The following is a 21,900-nucleotide window of genomic DNA, read 5'->3' as shown; positions in this document are numbered from 1 at the left end:
CATTGCTGATTGTGCCTTACTGAGGTAGAATAGCAAGCTTCATAGAGTCATTAAGGCTGGAAAAGACCTCCAAGATCATCAAGTCCAACCATCAACCCAACACCACCATGCCTCTGAAACCATGCCCTGAAGTGTCATGTCTACATGGTTTTTTTTAACACCTCCAGGGATGGTGACTCTATCACCTCCGTGGGCAGCCTGTTCCAATGCCTGACCATGCTTTCAGTAAAGACATTTTTCCTAATACCCAGTCTAAACCTTCCCTGAGGCAAGTTGAGGCCATTTCCTCTCATCCTATCACTAGTAACTTGGGAGAAGAGACCAACACCCACCTCGCTACAACCTCCTTTCACATAGTTGTAGAGAGCGATAAGGTCTCCCCTCAGCCTCCTCCAGGCTAAACAACCCCAGTTCCCTCAGCTGCTCCTCATCAGACTTGTGCTCCAGACACTTCACCAGCTTTGTTGCCCTTCTCTGGACACGCTCCAGCACCTCAATGTCTTTCTTGTAGTGAAGGACCCAAAACTGAACACAGTATTGGAGGTGCCGCCTCGCCAGTGCCAAGTACAGGGGCACCGTCACTGCCCTGCTCCTGCTGGCCACACTATTCCTGATACAAGCCAGGATGCTGTTGGCCTTCTTGGCCACCTGGGCACACTGCTGGCTCATGTTCAGGCAGCTGTCAACCAACACCCCCAAGTCCTTCTCCACCAGGCAGCTTTCCAGCCACTCTTCCCCAAGCCTGTAGCTTTGCATGGGGTTGTTGTGGCCCAAGTGCAGGACACAGCACTTGGCCTTGTTGAACCTCACGCAACTGGCCTCAGCCCATCGATCGAGCCTGTCCAGGTCCCTCTGTAGAACCTTCCTACCCTCGAGCAGATCAACACTCCCGCCCAGCTTGGTGTCACCTGCAAACTTAGGGAGGGTGCACGCAATCCCCTCATCAAGATAATTGATAAAGGTATTAAACAAGACTGGCCCAACACTGAGCCCTGGGGAACCACGCTCATGACTGGCCACCATCTGGATTAAACTCTGTTCACCACAACTCTCTGGGCTTGGCCATCCAGCCAGTTTTTTACCCAGTGAAGAGCACACCTGTCTAAGCCATGAGCTGCCAGCTTCTCTAGGAGGATGCTGTGGGAGACAGTGTCAAAGGCCTTACTGAAGTCCAGGTAGATATCACAGCCCGTCCCTCATCCACCAGGCAGGTCACCTGGTCATAGGAGATCAGGTTGGTCAGGCAGGACTTGCCTTTCATGAAGCCATGCTGGCTGGGCCTGATGCCCTGGTTGTCCTGCACTTGCCTGATGAGCTCACTCAAGATGAAGTGCTCCATAACCTTCCCCGGTACTGAGGTCAGCCTGACAGGTCTGTAGTTTCCTGGATCCTCCTTCTGTCCCTTCTTGTGAATGCGTGTCACATCGGCAAGCCTCCAGTCGTCTGGGATCTCCCCTGTTAACTAGGACTGATGATAAATGATGGAGAGTGGCTTGGTGAGCTCCTCTGCCAGCTCCCTCAGTAGTCTCAGGTAGATCCCAGGCAGCCCCATAGACTTGTGAGTGAACAGGTGGCTCAGCAGGTTAACTGCTTCCTCCTTGATTATGAAGTGTTTATCCTGCTCTCTGTCCGTGTCTTGCAGCTCAGGGGGCTGAATACCCGGGGGATAACAGGTCTGACTATTAAAGACAGGCAAAGAAGGCATTAAGTACCTCAGCCTTTGCCTCATCCTTGGTCGCAAAGTTCCCCCCTGCATCCAATAAAGGATGGAGATTCTACTTGGCTCTCTTTTTGTTATTAACGTATTTGTAAAAACATTTTTTGTTATCTCTTCAGTCAAATGCAGCATCTTTGTTTTGTTACTTAGGTCTTAGAGATAATAGCATAACATGGAAATTTTGTGTGTTGGGGAAAAAAAATATATCTTTGGACTCCAGTGTTATTTTTTCTTCTTTAAGTTTGCAACCCAATGGAACTTACTGGCCTTAGTGTCATTTTTGTAATGGAAAGCCTTGCTTAAGAAATGTCAACCAGCAGACATGAAATTTGAGCAGCCTATTGCCAACTATATAAGCTAAGGAAGAATATATAAAATATCAAAACATAAGTATGTGCCAACTTTCTTAATAATATTTACAGCTTGTTCCTCTTAACTTTAACAACTGAAAATCTGGGGAAATACTCTGCGGACAAGTCTTAAGGCTTACCCTGAGCAAAGTTATGGATTGACATACTGGTAATATGAACTTTGCAGCAGAATTGAAGAGATTTGGCTTAGTGTGTGGTAAAATTTATACTGTTGCTGGTACAGTGTTAAAACTATGCTAACTGTAGATTGGCATTAACTTGTCTGTTGCTAGTGTAATTTCCCCTGATGACAGTTTTATTCCATGCATTGCCTGCTCTTTCACATATGCTTCTAGGCAAAAAAACCACAAACCCTAGATTGTAAATAACCTAAAAACATTCTAGTGGATACCAAAAAGCAAAAGTTAAAAACATTTAACTTATAAAGGCACTTCTGCCTTTCAAAAGCAAAAAGTGCTTTTGCGCTTGACCTGTATGCTTGACCTTTATGGTAATCTCAGTTCTTCAGAAACTGAGAACTTAATGTCTTCCGGTTTTCAGGGACTCACTGGTGCTGCAGACCATGTTTTGTGGGACTGTTAGCTATTTGGGAAGAACCTACATTGTGAAGCATAATTGTATGCTGCAGTGCAGAAAGGATATTTTAAAAATTGTTCAAACTTGTGGGGACAGATCCACGGAAAACTTCAAATCTTCAGAGGTGCAGTGACTATGTCTAGAATTGTTTCTTCTTAGTTTAGCTACTGTATCACATGACGAGGAATATTTTATGGCTGAAAATGTAAACATTCCTGAGAGAAACTTGCTGTTCTCACTTAACACAGAACTGATAAGTCATACAAGATTGTTATGTTGATATTTTTAACATTTTTTCCTTAAGGACCAAAATAATGAGGAGAAGCACGCAGATGGACTTATAGTAAGTTTAAATCTAATCTTTATCTCCCTTTATTTCTGCAGAAAATGTGAACAGAGACCTGAATTTCCACTCATTTTGCAACATACTTCTTCCTTTCTCTAATTTACTGCTTCAAGTGTCTTGTTAAAATTACTGTTGAGTCATTAGCTTCTGAGGTTGGCTAACACCCTTGCCTTTAGAAAAATGTAGTGATCAGTTTTGTACTGAGTGTCTTAAATGGCAGTGTTATGACTGAACACTTAGATAAAAATCTGCCATGTGAACAGATGAAAGGGAAATTATTGAGATAGAAATAGTTTTGTGTTCCATCTGAAGTATCTTTGTGTTAAATAGATCAGCTATCCGTGTGCTTCAAGAAGTTTGTCTTTTCTACAGCGCTGCTCATTTGATGCAAAGTTGTATTATGTCTGTTTAAGCAATGTTTCTTCTTTAATATAACTTCTGCATTTTTAATGTAACTTCTGTCATCTTTGGTTTCAGTCACGTGTCTTTTCTTTCTTCGTTCTTGTGTCACTTGAGTACATTTCAGATACTTTTAATAGATTGGTTTCATAAAACATAACTCTAAAAATCATAGTTTGTTTTCATTACAGCTGACAATGATTCCCAGGCTTTATTTGTCTTTCCATTATATACAGCTTTAGCAGTATGATTTTTCTGGTATGAATTTTGGAGTAAAGATGCACATGCAGATTTTGCTTTCATGCCTACTGTAAATAAGAGAAACGATTACCCTGTGGAGAGTCATGTAATTCAGGTCTTAGTGTAATGGAATAGGTTCTGTTGCGTGCCCTGGAAAGGAGAGGTCATGTAGCTAGACACTACCACAGGCAGAGGTGGTATGCACATTAGATCTGCAACTCAGAAATTTCATATAACTGTTACAGTTTACTATAGTCTGAATTTGATTAGCAGCTATTCTAATTGTCTGTGGGCTGGCTTATGCTGGGGAGGAAGAAAAAGTATGTAAAAATATATTAACTGATGCATCAGTGATTGTGAAGACTGAATTTTTGATGCTATCGAGGTCAATGTCTGCTTGGGCTAAAGGTCAGGATTTCACTTTGATCACATTCCTGCCTAAGTTTAGTGTTTGATACCATGGTGGGATGACAGTCTTGTTGTTCTATGTGGTTGTTTTTAAGCCGTTATTAAACTCAGAGTAGGAAACTTTCAGGTCTGCCTTCACCTGTTTCTAAACCACAAAGGCATACCCCAAAATATCTACAAGAAACTCCAGTTCATGTTGCAGTGTGGAGAATTGTTTAAGGTTAAGGTTACATACAATTCTACATACAAAGTCAAGTTACCTTGGTGTTTTTTCCCCTTTATCACACCAATGTTCTGTATCATATATATTATTAGTTTCCCTAAAATCTAGGGGGGAGAGAGATAGCAATAGTATCTTGTGTATCATAGGACCATCTTGATTTTTAAGTTTCATAACTCTGAAGATGGGATCATGTTTTTAAACTGTGAAGTATGTGGGACAGGGACCTACCTGTGTTGCATGGGTAATTGCACCAGCAGTTGAAGTAATGTGGAAGGGACGTAGAATTTTATGCTGGCGTACAGTGAAGTGACAGTATATGTACTAGATTATTTATTTGTATGCAAGTTAGCAACACAACAAAAAATGTAGAAAGCCCTTTTTATGCCTTTTTTTTTTTTTTAAGCTGGAGATTTTTAAAATAGCTAGGGAATGGTAGTTTTGTTTTCAATTAAATAAATCCTGTGCTATAAATAATCCTCACTACTTCACTGACTGTAAATGTAAGATAAATTTCAGAATAACAGTTAACCGGGAAAGGAGGCAAGAAAGAAGTCTTCCTTTTGCAGAGAATGGGAGGAGGAAGGTTAAAATGACCCTGTTTCCCTGTCTGCATGCAAATAGAAATTAATAGACTAAAGGGAGAGAAGAACAGTTAGAGATTCTCTTCTTTTTCTAGTGTTTTAAACATTGATTTTAAAGAAGAATAGGAATAAACATACTGAATAAATTGAAAAGCAAGGCTTATCTAGGTTTTTTTAAAAATTGAACTTTTTTTTAAAAAGTAGAACTTGGTGTTGTATGACCTTCCTGTGCTTTTGATATTCTTCAACTTAAGCACAGTAGTGAGATTTCCTAGCAAATTGAGGCAAAGATTTTCACAATTCTGACATAGATCAATGGTTTTAAATTGCAAGATCTTTGGAAAAGGGTTTCATGTGCCTTTTATCCAACTAATGACTCAGAACAACGTAGAAGTACTGGTGGTTGTGTGTAAACATATATAACAGACAATGCTTAGATGATAAAAAAATTACAGGCGAGCGGAGCACAGCAAAATCGTTCTAGTTTGGATTAAAAGACATTGCCATTTAGATTTCCAAGAGGCTTGTTGTATGAAAGCCAAGAACATATATGGAAGTCAGTGACTTTTGTGTGTCAAGTTGAATTGGTGCTTCATTTTCCAAGTGCCCACATTCATAAGTAGATTGAAATGTCCTCTACTGGAGACGCACTGAAAACTGTCAGCTTGCATTGGAAAGAGTTTTGGCAACAAAGCCACTTCACGGCTGTAGGCATGCTGATTATTCTAGTTCTAACTTATGGTTTGATTTAGTTGATTTATGGTCTGGACAAATTAACTTTTGAAAAAATTGTTTTAAAAATACTAATTACCTAATTTTTGCCAGATAATTTGTGTCTAACGTTCCACTCTTCACATGCAATATTTATTAATGCACATCAGAAGGAATACTTGAAATAAGAATTCTTTATAGGACAATTCAAATTTGTAGCAAATTCAGCTTAGTGAAAAATCTTTGTAAAGAATTAAAGTTTTACCACTTTGAAAGGATTTCTCATGTCCTCAACTGTCAATTTGTGTTTTACTTTCTCTCTCAGGAATTTGCTATCTTGCATTCAGGCATTTCTTGTGCTCACAATGTTTTTGCTATCTATGCTTTATTTATTTATTTTTTAATTGAGACAAAATGTGCTTTTCTTTCTTTTGTCTCAGAGCACTATAAACCCGGTTGACGCAGTATATCAGCCCAGCCCTTTGGAACAGTCAGTGATCAGCACAATGCCTTCCCAAGCAGTTATACCTCCAGGTATGGTATACAGAAAGAACCTCAGTAGAAATATTCATGAACAGAGCAGGATGCAACTATGATCTAGATGGAGGGGCTGCTTAATGGTGGATAGCTTCTGTGTCACATATGCAACACAGGTGCACACTGCACGTTGTGGTGCAAAGGAAGGGAGAAGAGTGGGGGCGATGTAGCTTCATCAGCCATTGGGTAAATCTGTGGATAAGCTGATATATTTTATGTGCTCTAAGTTACTGGCTTACATTTCTAATATACTTTCTTAAAATAAATGAAACTATAATATTTGGAAAAGAGAAATGCTTTCTAGCCAAATAACTGCAATTTTAAAAAATGGCATCTTTGCTTAAAAATAAAAAAAGAGCTAGATAACAATGACAGAAACATGTTTTTCTGTCTGAGTGGCTTTTATAAATGAGGATTTCATTTTTGAAGGGGAGGTGAAATAATGTGGCATCTCTTCCCCAACAAAAGTGTAATTGTCATATTTAAATACTAATTTTGGATTTAACATATCGAAATATCCCACAGAACCTGCTCAGTTGTGCAAGTCAGAGCAACGACCCTCATCTTTGCCAGTGGGACCTGTAGTAGCATCACTTGGAAATCAGACTCCAACACCAAATAGTACAGGTACAGTTCTGAGTAACTGTCTTACTGAAGTACAAGAAACAAAACCTGAATATATACTGTCTGTAACCTAATGTAATTAGCTATTAAGACAACATTATATTGGACTACATCTTGCTTTAATCAACCTATATTTCAGTGTTGTGTTAAAATGAATTATTCTGCTCTTTCTCCCCCCTCCCTGTATACATAGGAGTATTACCAGCTTGCTTTCTTGTCTCCATCATTGCAGTCTTGTAGTAATCGGCGCAAGAACTTTGCAGTTAATACATCGTGTCTGGCCTTTGGTTTTTTTAATTTATTGATTCCCTCCTCTCGCCCTTAAATAATAGTGTTAATTGGGTTATTGTAATTTTTTTAAAATTACAATAGATGCTTTGAGACAAAAGTTGCTGTAATATATATGAAGTTGCTGTAACTATCTATTTACAATTCCTATAATGTTTTTAAGTTTGCTTTGGTTTGTTTTTAAACCATAGCTGCATACTTAACTTATTTTTTATCTTTCTACGTTGTCTGTGACTTCCTGATCAGTTGCACTGATTATATTGTCCAGTCATGCTAAAACTCTCTCAGTTCCCTCCGAAGTTTTTTTTCTAAGCTTGCGTGTAAATGATTTGTTGTTACTGTATTGCTACCCTTCTGTCCCAGAACACTAACAGGTGTGTTAAACAATATTTGCCCCAATCTGAAAAATGAAGGATACCACTGCTGGCTTTTTCTCCTGCCAGAAAGTTCAGTTTTTTAGTCTTATGCTATGCGTCTCATCTTCTAGTTAGTTTCTGATGATAGTTGTTTGTGTAAATACCTTAGCTTGCTTAATAACCTCTATTGTGACTTAGGCTTCCACAAAAGGTCTGGGTCAGTGTTAACCTGGTTTGTCTTTATTGCTATGGCTCTTTTGAAAAATGACAAGTTAGTGGTGACACACGATTCATGTCATCCCATTTAGAAACTGTGTTCATTAGATTTTGTCATATATTTGTAGCTGAGTTGGAAAAAGATGGTTTAGGTAAGTAGAATACAAGTTGAATGAAAACTGGCTGGAGTTCTAGGCCTAGGCTTGAGATCATCTGTATGAGGGTCAAACGGCAACCAAGTGATTACTGGTGTTTCTCAGGGGTTGATACTGGGTCCAATACTGCTTAACACCTCAGATAACCTAGGCATGGACCTTGCCAAACTGCAGAGAACCATGGATAGGGCAGGGCTGCCGTTCAGAGGGGCTGGGACCAGCTGGGGAAGCGTACTGACAGAAACCTCATGAAGTCTGAAGAAGGCAAATGCAAAGTCCTCCACCCGCCTTCGATGGGCATAGCCCTTCACCTGCCCTGTTGCTGCAGCTTGGCAGAAGAGGAGCCGGGGTCCCGGTGAGCAGCAAGCAGGAGCTGAGTCAGCACCGTGCCCTTGTGGTAATGAAGGTTTTTCTGCATACCAGGCTGGATTAGTGAGAGTGCAAAGAGCAGATCAAGAGAAGTGATTGTTTCTCTCTACTTAGGATCTGTGAGACCCCATCTTGAGTACTATGTATAGTTTTGGGTTCCACAGTACTAAGACGTGGACTACCAAGGTTAGGAAGCTGAGGCCCATGACATACTTGGAGGCTGACAGAATTGGGCTGTTTGAGCCTTAGGAAGGTCAGGCTGAAGAGGGATGTTACTGCTCTCTCCTGCCAACTATTGGGAGGGTGTAAAGAAGATAGAACTGGGCTCCTTGGAGGTCCACAGCAAAAGGATGAGGCAATCAACCCAAGTTGTAAAAAAGGAAGTTCTGAGTAAGTGTTAGAAAATGCTTTGGTTTTATAATGAGGTGGTTCAAATGTTGGAATAAGCTCCCCAGAAAGATTATGGAATCTTCATCCTGAGACATATTTAAAGCCTGATTAGTGTGATCTTGAACAAACTGATTTAACCTTGAAGCTGTCTGGGCCTTGAGTGGGGAGTAGACCAGATGACTTCCAGAGATCCCTTCCAACATCAATCATACTATGAATCTATACAGGTTTTCAGTTTGTTTTGCCTTCAGTCGACAACTTTGGGGAAGGTACGTCCTTACACTTTACTGTTGTTCTGTGCTCTTGATTTTCCTCATGACCTTTCTTTTGTTACCTGTAGAATGAAACTTGGTATGAACCTGGCTCATTATTGCTTCTAATTTTATAAGATATCATACCTTCTGAGTTTGCATTAGTCTTTAATGATTTGAACGATCCTACTCAGAAGTAAGAACTGGTGGATTTTGAAAGATTTTGTTTGTTTTTATTAAGTCTGTAATTTTTAATACTCTATAGGTAGTGGGCCATCAGCACCTAGCAGCAGTCTCACCTCTCCAAGCCATGTCAACCTGTCTCCAAATACAGTCCCAGATTTTTCTTACTCAAGCAGTGAGGATGAGTTCTATGATGCTGATGAATTCTATCAGAGCAGTTCTTCCCCAAAGCGATGTATGGAGTAAGTAGCTGAAAGTATGCAGTGCATGCTGACTACAATTCTTATCTACAAGGGCATGGCTTGCCTGCCTGTAGAAGTTAGTGAGGCTAAATAAACTAATAAGCCACATGGGCTTTTTTTTTTTTTGAGAAAAAAAAAAAAAAGGTGGGGAAGGCAACAAAGCCACTCTGTGTAACAGAATAAGATTACCCCCTGCCCTAGCACAATTGTCTGTGAGGGATGCAGTTTCCTCCTCTGCTCCTTCCCATTCCATCAGGTATATATATTGATATACACATTCTAAGACAAACCAAACTTGGGAAGCCACCAGCTCAGAGAGATAATCTGAGACCATGGTGTATTTCATATGCAGTTGTTGCAGCCTTAGGTAAATAACCAGTTCCCTCTCACACATTTACTAAAAGAAGTTTTTTGAAGTTGACTGCCTTTCCCCAAAATCTTTTTATTTTTGAATGGGGAAATTAATTTTAAGAGATGCTACACGTTTTGAAGGTGAATTAGTCAGATGTTTTATGCTTTCAGGCATTATTGTCTTAGACTGCAGGCTTTCCCATTCATTCAGCTACAGTCCATTTTAAGTTTTCTGTGAATTAGTGTGCAGCACATGTATTAATGTCTATCGGTTAAACTCGTTGTCTATGTATATCAATTTATAATAACTTGGTCTGAACTAGTTCATTGTGAATTGTGAGAACTTATTACTCTTCTTTAGCTCTTCAGGGTCTGCTGCAGTCCTGACTCGGAGCAGCACAGGAAGTAGTCTGAAACGCCCGGATACCACAGAGTCCCTCAATTCTTCCATGTCTAATGGGACAAACGATGCTGGTAAGTGCACTGCGTGAACTTGCAGTAAGGAGTTCTTGATTGTTAAATCTGTGTTTATGCTGTGTCAACATATGTATGATCTCATATATATATGTGACAAGGTACTTATGGAAAATGGTGTATCTACTGTTTCTTTACTAATGGAAGATTGTTGAATTGTAGGGTTTAAAAACCTTAGTTTTATAAATAAGACCTTTTTTGACAACTAATATATATGCTAATTAAATGCAGTCTGTCTTTGAAGGTTTAGAGAAAAATAAACGCTATTTTGTCTTTCTAGATCTCTTCGATCCTCCTGATGATCGAGATGATGATGGGGAAGGAGAATCAGTGGAAGAACATAAGAGTGTTATTATGCATCTGCTGTCACAAGTTAGATTAGGAATGGATCTAACAAAGGTGAACTTGCTGATTATTCACGGGGAAGGGAGGGAGAGTAAACCCTGAATTCTGTGTAAATTAGTTCAATGTTAGGGTAATAATTCAACTGAATATTTGTTCTAAGAGCCAGTTAAGCTATAATCTCTTCAGCATGGTATTTTTTTTAATAGGAGTTGGTACTGGGAGGGGAAAAATGAATGCAGAATAAATATATCCAACTGCAAAAATCTGTTTGGGAAAATAGTTTGCTATGGAAAGTGTCTGTTCTCTTTGAACCTAATCCTTGGAGTGCCTGTAAGTCAGGGATAAGAGGAATACTGTATGCTGTAGTGAAGTTTTCTCCATGCAATAGTAATGGTTCTCCTGTCTTCAGCTTCCTAGAACAAAGACCTAAAAGCTCCTAGTGTATGGTGGCATTCAATAAGACATAAATAAAATAAAATGGGGAATTCAGCATATAGTGAAATGCTTTGCTTAATTGGGATCTTGTTGAGTATGTTGCTTGTGTATTTTAAAATGCTACACGTAGGTGTGGCAAGTAGAGTTGGATTTTTCATGAATGTGATTCACGTTGGTGTCTGTCTTAAGGTTGAATGAACAGCATTCTGAAAATGTTGATCTTTCTAGGCAGCTTGGTGAAATTTAAACAAGTAATTCCACATTGAAAAAGAGTAGAAGATATCAATCCTATCATTACTTTCCTTAAGTGGATGGCTTTAACCATCCAGTCTGGAAGTCACAATAGACAATAAAAAGATAAATGTAAAACTTTTCTGGAGAAATAGCCAGTAGCCCACAAGCAAACTGCGGAATCTTTCTGGCAGTTCTGAATAGGAATTGATCCAAAATGTGCCTGCTTTGGGAACTCCTGGAAAGGTTGAAAATTACTGATCTCAAGCTGCCAAGAAGCATCATGAGCACGTGTCTTGTCTGCACCACTTTAAAGTCAACAACAGCAACCAACACTGCTTTCAGCAGCTGTCTCTACTGCGCTGAAGCAGACAGCAGATCCCCAAGAATGGAACCTGCAAATGCCATCGGGGAGGAAAAGTAATAGGGAAGAGATTAACCTTTGTCTTGATAAAAAGGCACATCAGAGGATGTGACTACAAGGAACGAGATTTTTGACTATAACTGAAAATTGACAGTGTACGTGTAGATGAAATTAAATAATCAGTGTTACTGTGATTAAGAACAGCTTTTGATAAGCTCAGCCATGTAGTTGGGTATGCTCTAAATGGGACTAGAATATATGTAAGAGAAGAGACAGTTGCTCTTAAGTCTTTGGTTTTATAGAAGATGCCAACTGACCTGCATATGTCAGAACTCATTGGTAAGTTTGAGAACACAATCAGCTTACAGCACACGAAGCGTTGGGTGCTTTGTATGCTATTTACAGTTAGCACTTAGAATGCTTTTGTGCAGGATGTTAAAATATCTTCATCTATAAGAGTTGTTTTTCTTCATCCAGGTGGTTCTTCCAACTTTTATCCTGGAAAGAAGATCACTGTTGGAAATGTATGCTGACTTTTTTGCACATCCGGACTTATTTGTCAGGTATTTGATTTCTAAAGTAGAACATTAACTGGTTCTGATGTTGTTTATGGTCCTTGTGGGCTGCCAGAAGTAAGCTGGTAGCTTTGAAGAATATGCTTGGATTTTGATCTAAACTTGAAAAAATAGTCAAAGTAGTCAAATTTCTAGCTGTAAACCAACCCAGCATCCAAAAAGCTTTCCTGTATTTGAGGTACCTGCTTGTATTTCATTTTGCCTGTCCTTCTTTTCTCTTGTTTTGGCCTATGTAGCATTAGCGACCAGAAGGATCCAAAGGAACGCATGGTTCAAGTGGTTAAATGGTACCTCTCAGCTTTTCATGCAGGAAGAAAAGGGTCAGTTGCTAAAAAGCCTTACAATCCCATTTTGGGCGAGATCTTCCGATGTCATTGGGTATTACCAGGCACTGAAGGTGAAGATGATATGGTTAGTTTCTTGTGGTATGTTATTGGTGCCTAGAATGCATGCGAGTAATTCCCAAAGCTTTATTAATTTGCTGACTGAAATGGCTTATGCTATGTTTAAGTTGTGAAATCAAAAAAACTATGGCAATTTCTTAACTGATTTTCCCCCCTCCTTCCTCCTTTTCTTCGCACAGCAGTTTAAAAGATCTTGCATAACAAAATTTGAGCTATTAGTTTTTAAAGAACTATTTGACATGTTGAAAATGTTCACTTTTTTCCTGAACTGTTTCATGGAATTCACACTAAATGCTTTTCTTTCCAAAGTTCTGATTTTTTTTAATCATTTCTCTAAACCCTTGTGTTTTCAAGAGTGGGGTTTCTTTTCCTCACTTACAACCTAGAAAGCAGTGCGGTTTCTCCAGTATATTTAATTCTCCTTTTAAAACATTTTTGTATACTTCTGAAGTTTGGATTCTGAGATTGGATAATATTTTAATTGTACATCTGTGTCTGGCCACTACTCTTTCTTTTGTACTTCATCGGAGTATGTCTGGTGAAGTGAAGGACACCGTAATGGTAGTGCCACTCCCGTAATCTGAAATCATCTACCAACGTATGAGCCTTTCTCTTATTTGCCCCAGTTTGATTAATCCTTGAGTCTCACTGAGAGTTGTGCACGTGGACCGTAGCTGACAGTGCCCCACTGATTCTAGGAAGAAGCTTTAGCATTGGCAGTGCAGCCTGGTGTGGTGGGTTTTTTTGTTGGGTTCTGGGAGCTTTTTTAACACCTCATTTAGGCCGCTCGCCTTGGCAAGTTACAGACGATGGTATGGGAAGTGCTGTTGTGAAATACTTCATGTGAATCAATGTGTGATTGTTCAGATACAGAACATGTATTTTTGCCGTTTAATTTGCTGTTTCTCTCCCCCGCCCAGTTAGTTTGCTCAAATCCTTCTCGTTTCCGAGGTGAATGTTTGCACTCCTGTTTGCTGGCATAAAGACAACAGTGCATTTGTGCTTCCATTGCTTCTAATGACGAATTACGCTTTTCATGATTTGCCACGACATGAATATTGGTTTATGGTTTTGTGATACATATAATCTGATCGTTATTAATATGCGTATCCGACCTGATCGGAAGCAAAAATGAAAATAATTTCTGCCACCCATTTCTTACTAGTTAATAATAAATTAAGTGGATTTAAATATTACTTTGTAATGGGTTTCTACATGACTCTTAACCAGTTTAACTGTTGTATTTGGGTGCATCTCCCCAAATCTGTTTATACTTAAGAACAAGAGAGTAACAGTTACAGAGTTTCAGGAAGCATCATAGCTTCAGGAGTAAGGAGTTATTCCCCGTCAAATTAGCAAACTGAGAAATTAGTTAAAATCACTGCAATACGTTTTTAGGAGCCTTTAAACATGGAAGCAATGTCTCTTGGGAACATCCAGTGTTTTGTGAACACTGTCAGTGATGAATATCCTCTCTACTGTCACACAGGAGCCAGTTTCAGAAGGACCAGTTCCTTGGGTCAGTAAAAGCAGTGTAACGTTTGTGGCAGAGCAGGTCTCTCATCATCCTCCAAGTAAGTTGACAATAACTTGGCTAACAGGGAAGGCATCTGGATAGGAGCGACGGTAAAGTCAGCTCTTGGTTTAAATCTTGGATTTACATTTTCTCTCCAAATTTAAAAGTGGAAGGCTTTCTCTATAAACTGTTTTTGTGAGAAACAAATTGCAAACTCTGTTGCCACAGAAATATGAGGCACTTCGAGATACTTGCTGAATGAATTTGGAAACAATAGTATTAATGTCTGGTGCTGCTACTTTTAATACCTTTTTTCTTCAGTTTCAGCATTTTATGCAGAGTGTTTTAGCAAGAGGATACAGTTCAATGCTCACATATGGACCAAGTCAAAATTCTTAGGAATGTCTATTGGGGTTCATAACATAGGACAAGGTACGTGTGAGTAATTTTAACAATGGAAGAGAAATTTACATTCTGCAACTAGAATTTTTGCAGAAGTAATTTAAAGTCATGCTGTAAAATGTAAGGAATGTTTGATTTTGTGTAATTTGAGCTTATGTATCTAGGAATCAGTGATCCCTTCTGCGTACTTCGGTTGCTGAAATAATTTAGGGCCCATTTTTTCATGTAAACACAACTCTCCCTGCCTTCTCTAGAAGCTGGGCATTCTCAGCATCTAAACAAAGCTCTTCCCCTTTCCTTTTTATGGTACCTGTTTTCAGTGAATTATTTCAGGAGATTCCAGTATGAAAAGTTTTGTAGACATTTTGCTGCAGACTTTTAAAATCTATTTTTATTTTTCTTTGATAGGTTGTGTCACATGCCTAGATTATGATGAACACTATATTTTGACCTTTCCTAATGGTTATGGAAGGCAAGTAAATGCTCTGTGTGGTATTTGCATTATTAATGCCTTGTAATATTTCATGCTGAATATTATCAGTTAAAAGGATATAAACATATACATATATTTATAATTGCAGGTCTATTCTCACTGTGCCATGGATAGAACTTGGTGGAGAATGCAGTATTAATTGCTCAAAGACAGGTTATAATGCTTCCATTGTCTTCCACACGAAACCATTTTATGGAGGAAAGAAGCACAGAATTACAGCTGAAATTTTGTAAGCAGGTTCCTTCAGTTACTCTCACTTCTTCTCTACTTAAATGCTGACAGTGTTTTTTCAAGATAGTCAGGAGTGTGACGTACTGGAACAGCTATACCCAATAACTTAGCTCATGATTACCTGTCACAGGATGCCATTTTATAGCCAAGATTTGTGAGAGGAAAGCTGCACAGGCCTGCATCCCACCTTGCCCTGCTCTAAAACATTCTCAGGTGTTGACCAAAAGGAATTTAATTTTTCACTCCTGAATTATCTGAAATTTCTTCATCATTATTTCTCCTAAAAATAAAGTACTGAAGTGAGCCTTGTAATACCGCGGTTGGTAGCCCTTTGCGTATTTATTTATACCCGTGGTTTGGTAGATTTTGGTTAGACACTATGCACATGCCCAGAGCAGAGAATTCAGTGGAGCTTCTGATCTTATTTGGAGTCCTGCTGTAATGTCAGTAAGCAATGCTGACAAAATAAGGCCCATAACTTGGTTTTAAATCACTTCCTGACACACACTGATAGAGGTCATTTGTGAACTAGTGTTTGTGTTTCCAAGTAGTCTGGGGGAAGAGGCTTTGAGTTGGTGAAACCTTTTTAAGCTTAAACTTACCACTCTGTTTCAAAACCCTGTGACTAGCTTCCGAAGCACTAAATGCAGGTACAGCCCCAAGGCAAGACCTGTCTTATCCTGCAACAGCACTTCCTTTTAAGGGTTATCCAGTTGAACCTAATGCATGCAGAACTTCTCGCTTGTTAACAGAACCCTCATCCTTTCTGTATTGGTGATGGACGCTTTAAGGGCTGATATAAATCAGACCATACAACAACTATTGTAAAGTTTTGATCCTTTAGGGTCTTTTAGTTACTGTAGAAATGACTGTTTATTTCTTTCTGTTTAGTTCTCCTAATGACAAGAAACCCTTCTGCTCCATTGAAGGAGAATGGAACGGTGTCATGTATGCGAAGTACACAACAGGGGTAAAGCAGCTTTTTGCTTCTTTTATTTTCATCAGAAATATATTTGTTTTAAACAAATATTAATGGTTGGAAACTCCTTGAAGCTGCCCAAAAGATCACAAGAATGCTGAATTTGGCCTCAAAGTCCTGAATTTACTTTGTTAATTTATCCTTAAGGTAACCTGATTTTTATAGCAAGAACAGAATGTAAAGAATGATGGTTTTTCATGTATTCTCTGACAACCAGGGTACTGGAGTGTGAGGGTATATAAATTTTAAGTCTCGATAAAGAACTGATTTCTGCCTTCACCCCCCCACCCCCCATCTCTCTGTAGGAGAATGTTGTGTTTATAGATACCAAGAAAATGCCTACAATTAAGAAGAAGGTAAGGAAATTGGAGGACCAAGACGACTTTGAGTCTCGCTGGTAAGAACTTTAGTTAAATGTGCAAACTTTCTTTTAGTTAGACTCAGGTACGGCAGTGCATGGCCTGAATAATGGTACGCTGAATCTGTTCGCTGCATGGACAATCCGTGCTCTCGGTTAGCCTTTGGTGTGGGACAGAGCCAAGGTACGAGCGAGCAGGTTGGCGCTTTAAGGGGGGAGAGGAGACCTGTAGTTCTGGGTCACATCCTCATTGGGACCAAATGCTCCAGGGAGGTCCAGAGAGCTTCACTATGGCCGCCTCGCGGCCAGCAACAGACAGTGCACTTGGGGTTTAATAGATGTTGGGGTTTTTCTGCCTTTGCAATCAAGTGAGACCTCCCTTAATTCAAACACATATAGGTGACTAATAGCCAGTAACGTGTTTCTACAGCCTTGCAGCACTTTGCTTCTATAAAGCAGTCTCCATTCACATTTCTTTTTTAAGCTTGTGGAAAGATGTAACCTACAACTTAAAAATCAGAGACATCGATGCAGCCACAGCTGCGAAGCACGCGCTTGAAGAAAGACAAAGAGCTGAAGCCAGAGCCAGAAAGGAGAACGAGACCTCGTGGGAGACAAGGGTGAGCTTTATTTGAACACTGTAAATGCCCTCGAACCTGTAGCATTTACTCCTTTCCACCTGAGTCATAAAAAGGTAACATGGGATTATTCCCTTTTTTCTAGTTATTCCACGAAGATGGAGAATGCTGGGTTTATGATGAGCCGCTATTGAAACGACTCGCTGCCAGTAAACACTAAGTGGGTTATGAACCAGAAAACATTCAAGCCTTGGCTTAGCGAAGTTTACATCCGATACCAAGATAGTCATCAGTTATCACATATGTACCATTTGGAGAACCTGACCCCTCCAACCGCAGTGGTTCCTATCTCAGGGATGCTGGACTTACTGATGCAGAGGAGCAATGAAATGAAACGAGCAACGTCTTGGCTGTGCAGTAACTTAGATTGGACTCCGCCATACTGGTAGCGTGTTCGGGCTTCAAAGGCGAGCTGTCAGAGCCCTGTTACCGATGCTGCTAAAGCACAGGGAACCTGGGCCGTGCAGCGTATATACTTTGTATAACCACTGTGAAGGCCATGGCATTGGTATCAGTTGCATAATATTCCTGGGTCCTACATATTTAAAAAACAAAGACATACAAGACGTCATTTAAATCTAGCTAACGTTTGCAACGTGATGGGACAATTTGTTAGAAACTGCTACATAAATGTTATCTTCCACCTGTATGATAATCAAATCTTTTGGCATTTCTGTGTCTTGCCCAAAATAACTTTGTTATTTTGAGATTAAAATGTAACCATAGATAATTCTACTCAATGCATCGTAAAGCCTCATAAAATAGATTTTTCAAACTTCTCTTATGGACTTTTTATTTATTTCATAATAAACCTTTGCAGCAAGACTGTGTTTCAGCTGAGTGATGATCGTTTTATGTAAAATGTATTAGTGTTTGGGGTTTTTTTTCCAACCACTGGGATCCTTGCAGCTAAATGTACTTCTTAAAGTAGTTAATGAACTAGCAAAAGGAGCATTTTTCTGGCAGCTCTACTGGTGCGCCAGCACTTTAGGAATCTCTACACCTCTGTGCTTTTGCTTGAGGTTAAGTAATGGTTGAGTGAGTAAGTGGCTAGATGTAGCAATCAAACTATTTTTCTTTCCACAGTTAAATCCAGCTTTTATTTGATTTCATCTCAATTTTGTCTATGTTGCACATACAGAAAAACTAAAAAAGCAGTGTGAGACTGAAGCCTTAGGCTTTTTTCCTCCTCCCACCCACAGTGTAACTCTGCCAGAACTGCAGAATACTTCCTTTGAGGAGCTCTCACTGCTGTAGGGCAACTGCTACAGCAGGGCAGGAACGATGCACAAGACAGTCGGACCAAAAAGACGCAACTCCAGCAGGGTCGGGGCCGAGCCTAGTCTTAGTGAACCTGGGAAGATGACTGCGAGCAGTTGGCTGGAACCTCACTTGAGGAGAGCTTCCTCTGTAGCTGAATGGCCATCTTCAGCCCAGTTGTAGTAAAAATAGGCTTGAACTAGGTTTATGTTGTAGAAAGCACCTCTATTACACATCACTGCAGGGCAAGATGTCAATTTTATTTTAATATCTTATGGTAAGGGAGAACATTCAGAGTTGATGTGTAAGCTTTGATGTCCTTGATGGAAGTAACATTAGTCATCAGAGAAGATGGGGGCAAGAAAATAAGATGAGGTATTTCACCAGATGCAGAATTCTGTACTTCTGAGACAGCTGCAACCTCCGAGTCCCCTTCATGTTTTCCATATCCAACCACCTGGAAAAAGATACCAAAAAAGAAATTTGGCTCTAAGCTTCTTGTAATTTGGATCTCCTCCAATGTTCATCCGCCCTGACAATTAACACACAGTTACTTCAATGCAACTTAAATGACAATTAGCAATGCAGACACAACCAGCGATGTGGATAACCACCACCTTAGAAGTCAGATGACAACGCTCTTCTACCCCACCCGTACTGGGCACTCTGAGGTTCTCAGGCTGTGGGAGCTGACAAACACTCACGTGTACGCTGAGCACTTTCTTCTTGTTGCTTCTGTGAGCTTGGAACCAGGTGACTAGGTCTGATTTTGTAACAGACTTCAGAGCTTCAATCTGAAAGCCAGAGGAATGACATTTCATTTTAAACATAAAAAGTGGTATTGCTACAAACTAGATCCCATTAAAATAATCTTATGAAAATACCAATGTAGCATCAGATTCAGTAAGTTACAAGTAGCATAAATCCCCTATTTAAACTTTGCATTTAAAACTGCTGCAAAAAGCAACATGTGAGTGTTCCATTCGGCATCACTTAACAACGAGGAACCCCCAACCTCACGGGCAAGCCTGTCAAAGAGATACTGCTGCGTCACAACTTCATTCCAGTTCCTGTCCACTTCTTCTCCAAGATGCGAGTCTTCACATTCTTTAAGTTTTATCAAAGCTGTAACCTACATTTGAAAAAGATTGAAACAAATCAGGTTTTAAGAGGTTGGAACTACCTTAATTTACCCACTGAAGTTGAAAGAAAACCCAAACTACATTAACAAGGTAGTTCACTGCTTTCAAACTTAGCTGTAAAGGGCCAGAGAGCAAATGTTTAGCGCATGACCTCAGAACGGAGTGAGAGGCAGGCTTTAAAACTGAGTCCTTTGAGGTTTTTCTGGACAGAAATATGCCAGATAGATGTAACCAAATCCTCCAGTTTAGGTGTCATTTAGCACTTCAAGGAAGAGCTTTTCAAGATCAAGTTTTACCTGGGTGCTAAAAGCATCTTCAGTTAAATGCTTGATTTTCTCTTCAAAGCAAGAAAGAAACTCCTCTATTTTCTTGTCAACCAATTCGGAACTAAAAGAGAGTTAAATAATTAAATCAGGCAGGAAGAAGGAAAAAAAACACACTCAGGGTAAAGTAGCTGCACAGCCCCAGCTGACAAGGGAATGTTTGGGGCAGGCTCGCTTCCCTCTTCCCCGAACAGCTCACACAGCTGTGAACACCCTCTTCTCCATCTTCCCTAGGAATATCTGTTTATTCCTCAGTATCGGAATAAAACCAATACTCTGATTTTCAGCTATATTAAGTATTGTTCAAACCCAAGGACTTCTGATAATGAAGCAGGAAGAGGAGTCGCCGCCGTGATGGTACGAGGGACCTGAGCTGTGGCATAGCCGAGAGCAGCACGTGCACTAGAGCATGCTCTATCACGAACCCCAACTGCAGTCCTGAACCCAACACAAATAGTTCTGTTCTACTGGATTTAAGACAAGAAGAAAGCAAACTAATGTGATGGATTGTGAAGTTTCTGAAATAGTAAAACCTCCACAGATGACAGACGTCAGTAATACAAGTGTCATCCAAATGCAAAAATTAGAAGCCGTAGTACTCTGCTAATTAAACTTTTGCTGACACACTCTTATTTTTCATATACTTCTCCAACTTTGGCAGGCCAAATACGTGTAGCTAGCCTCAGCTTTGAGCAAAACCATAATATCATGCTGTCTGCTGAAACGGAGCCAGAACACAGGATTTACTTGGCAACAGATTTAGCTCTCCTGGCAGAGTAGCTTCAAAAAGGCAGTGGGATATTTTACTTAGTCTTTGGATTACTTTTTCCTATTCAAGGCAGGACTGCTGCAGTTCTAGAAGCTTAAGGCTATTGCTGTTATTTAGGTGTTGGTTTGCAGTCCCTACGTCACAACTATCAGCAGCATCACAAGCTGAGGCCAGCACTATTTTGACATTCCCTTTAGGTTCTTATCGTAATTACCCTCACCAAATAAAAACTCCATGGCCTGAAACAGGTGTGACCTCTTAAATGAGAGCAGGTGCACAGAAAAGCTCAAGCAAAAGCCAACTGAAGTCAGCTGTGACTTGATCTAACACAACAAGTGGAAGATTAAGCAAAACTCAGTAATTCAGCTGGATGTTGTGTAAATGCACCACTTACACAAAACACAACATGTAAATGTGGTCACATAGTTTGGTATCTCGCTATATCCCAGGAGACTCAGGTGTTCAGTGCCTGAACACATGCAGGGTCCACTGGCCACCTTGTTAAGCTTGACTTCTCTAAAACCAGTTGCCATGAATTTCCTGTGCTGAGGTCCTCCTTACTCAGACAGCAGTGACAGCCACCATTTACAGAGATGCTTTGCACAGCAAAACAAAGCCAGGAACAGCCGGCTGGTTCCTCGAGTCTCAGGCTGCCAGGCCCATGAGACACCCCTTCGCCAGAGCAGAGCCAGGCCCTGCCGCCTGAGCCTCTGCTGGGAGGACATGGTGGAGATGGTGCGGTGAGGTCACAAGGAACAACAGGCACTGGCAGCTCGGGGACAAGTCACCTGCCCCCAGCCTGGGACCAGTGACAAACATTAACCATGGAGCCTGCACTTACTTGTATTTAGTTGCCTGGGTTGCTACTGTGACCGAGAAGCCAAGAATCCCAGAAGTATTCCTGCAGGTAGGGTATACGTGGTAGCTTAAAAAGGAAAAAAAGAAAGGGGGGAAACAAAGTCATTCCACAAGCACAATTAAATCTTTATTTACAGGACATGCTACAAGTTACAGAATCATTGAATCATTAAGGTTGGAAAAGACCTCTTGAATTATCAAGTCCAACTGTCAACCCAACACTACCATGTCTCCTAAACCGTGCCCTGAAGTGCCACGTCTACATGTCTTTTAAATACCTCCAGGGATAGTGACTCCACCACCTCTCTGGGCAGCCTGTTCCAATGCCTGACCAAAGTTAAAACAGTGTTGGTAGTTTAGAAAGAAAAATCAGATATAAATTCTCAATAGTCTTCTTTCCTTTATTCCCTGCATCACTGCACTTCAGTGTTCTCCCATTTTTAGGAAATCCTTTTAAGCTTGGCAGAGTATCTGTGTTTGTGTTCCTGTAAACTAATTTATGAGAGTGACAGGCCTGGAGCTGTGAAAAGCTTGTTCCAGTTTCCTGGGGTAGAAGGGTGCTTCTGAGG

General features: G+C 40.2%; 2 protein-coding genes across 4 annotated transcripts in view; one reads left to right on the top strand and one right to left on the bottom strand.

The window, feature by feature from the left end:
• OSBPL9 (oxysterol binding protein like 9) overlaps positions 1–17,809 on the top strand; it is a 65,557-nt gene extending 47,748 nt beyond the window's left edge. For 2 of the 3 annotated variants that reach the window (XM_064455104.1, XM_064455106.1), the window contains 16 exons: positions 2,969–3,007; positions 6,013–6,106; positions 6,635–6,736; positions 9,024–9,183; positions 9,896–10,008; positions 10,289–10,407; positions 11,861–11,946; positions 12,195–12,369; positions 13,852–13,936; positions 14,200–14,310; positions 14,689–14,752; positions 14,862–15,002; positions 15,896–15,974; positions 16,289–16,380; positions 16,826–16,961; positions 17,065–17,809. In XM_064455104.1, the coding sequence (XP_064311174.1) occupies positions 2,969–3,007; positions 6,013–6,106; positions 6,635–6,736; positions 9,024–9,183; positions 9,896–10,008; positions 10,289–10,407; positions 11,861–11,946; positions 12,195–12,369; positions 13,852–13,936; positions 14,200–14,310; positions 14,689–14,752; positions 14,862–15,002; positions 15,896–15,974; positions 16,289–16,380; positions 16,826–16,961; positions 17,065–17,139 (1,671 nt within the window). In that variant the 3' untranslated portion in view covers positions 17,140–17,809. The remainder of the gene's footprint in view (positions 1–2,968; positions 3,008–6,012; positions 6,107–6,634; positions 6,737–9,023; positions 9,184–9,895; positions 10,009–10,288; positions 10,408–11,860; positions 11,947–12,194; positions 12,370–13,851; positions 13,937–14,199; positions 14,311–14,688; positions 14,753–14,861; positions 15,003–15,895; positions 15,975–16,288; positions 16,381–16,825; positions 16,962–17,064) is intronic. The other variant, XM_064455105.1, reaches the window with a different exon arrangement.
• Positions 17,810–18,478: 669 nt separating this feature from the next.
• NRDC (nardilysin convertase) overlaps positions 18,479–21,900 on the bottom strand; it is a 29,738-nt gene continuing 26,316 nt past the window's right edge. The window contains exons 27-31 of the mRNA XM_064455096.1: positions 21,315–21,398; positions 19,678–19,768; positions 19,255–19,371; positions 18,944–19,033; positions 18,479–18,696 (exon numbers count right to left, since the gene is read on the bottom strand). Coding sequence (XP_064311166.1) covers positions 18,499–18,696; positions 18,944–19,033; positions 19,255–19,371; positions 19,678–19,768; positions 21,315–21,398 — 580 coding nt within the window. The 3' untranslated portion in view covers positions 18,479–18,498. The remainder of the gene's footprint in view (positions 18,697–18,943; positions 19,034–19,254; positions 19,372–19,677; positions 19,769–21,314; positions 21,399–21,900) is intronic.

The sequence above is a fragment of the Phalacrocorax carbo genome, chromosome 6 (genome assembly GCF_963921805.1).
Source record: "Phalacrocorax carbo chromosome 6, bPhaCar2.1, whole genome shotgun sequence".
NCBI lineage: Eukaryota > Metazoa > Chordata > Aves > Suliformes > Phalacrocoracidae > Phalacrocorax > Phalacrocorax carbo.
This window is presented reverse-complemented; position numbering and strand designations above follow the sequence as displayed.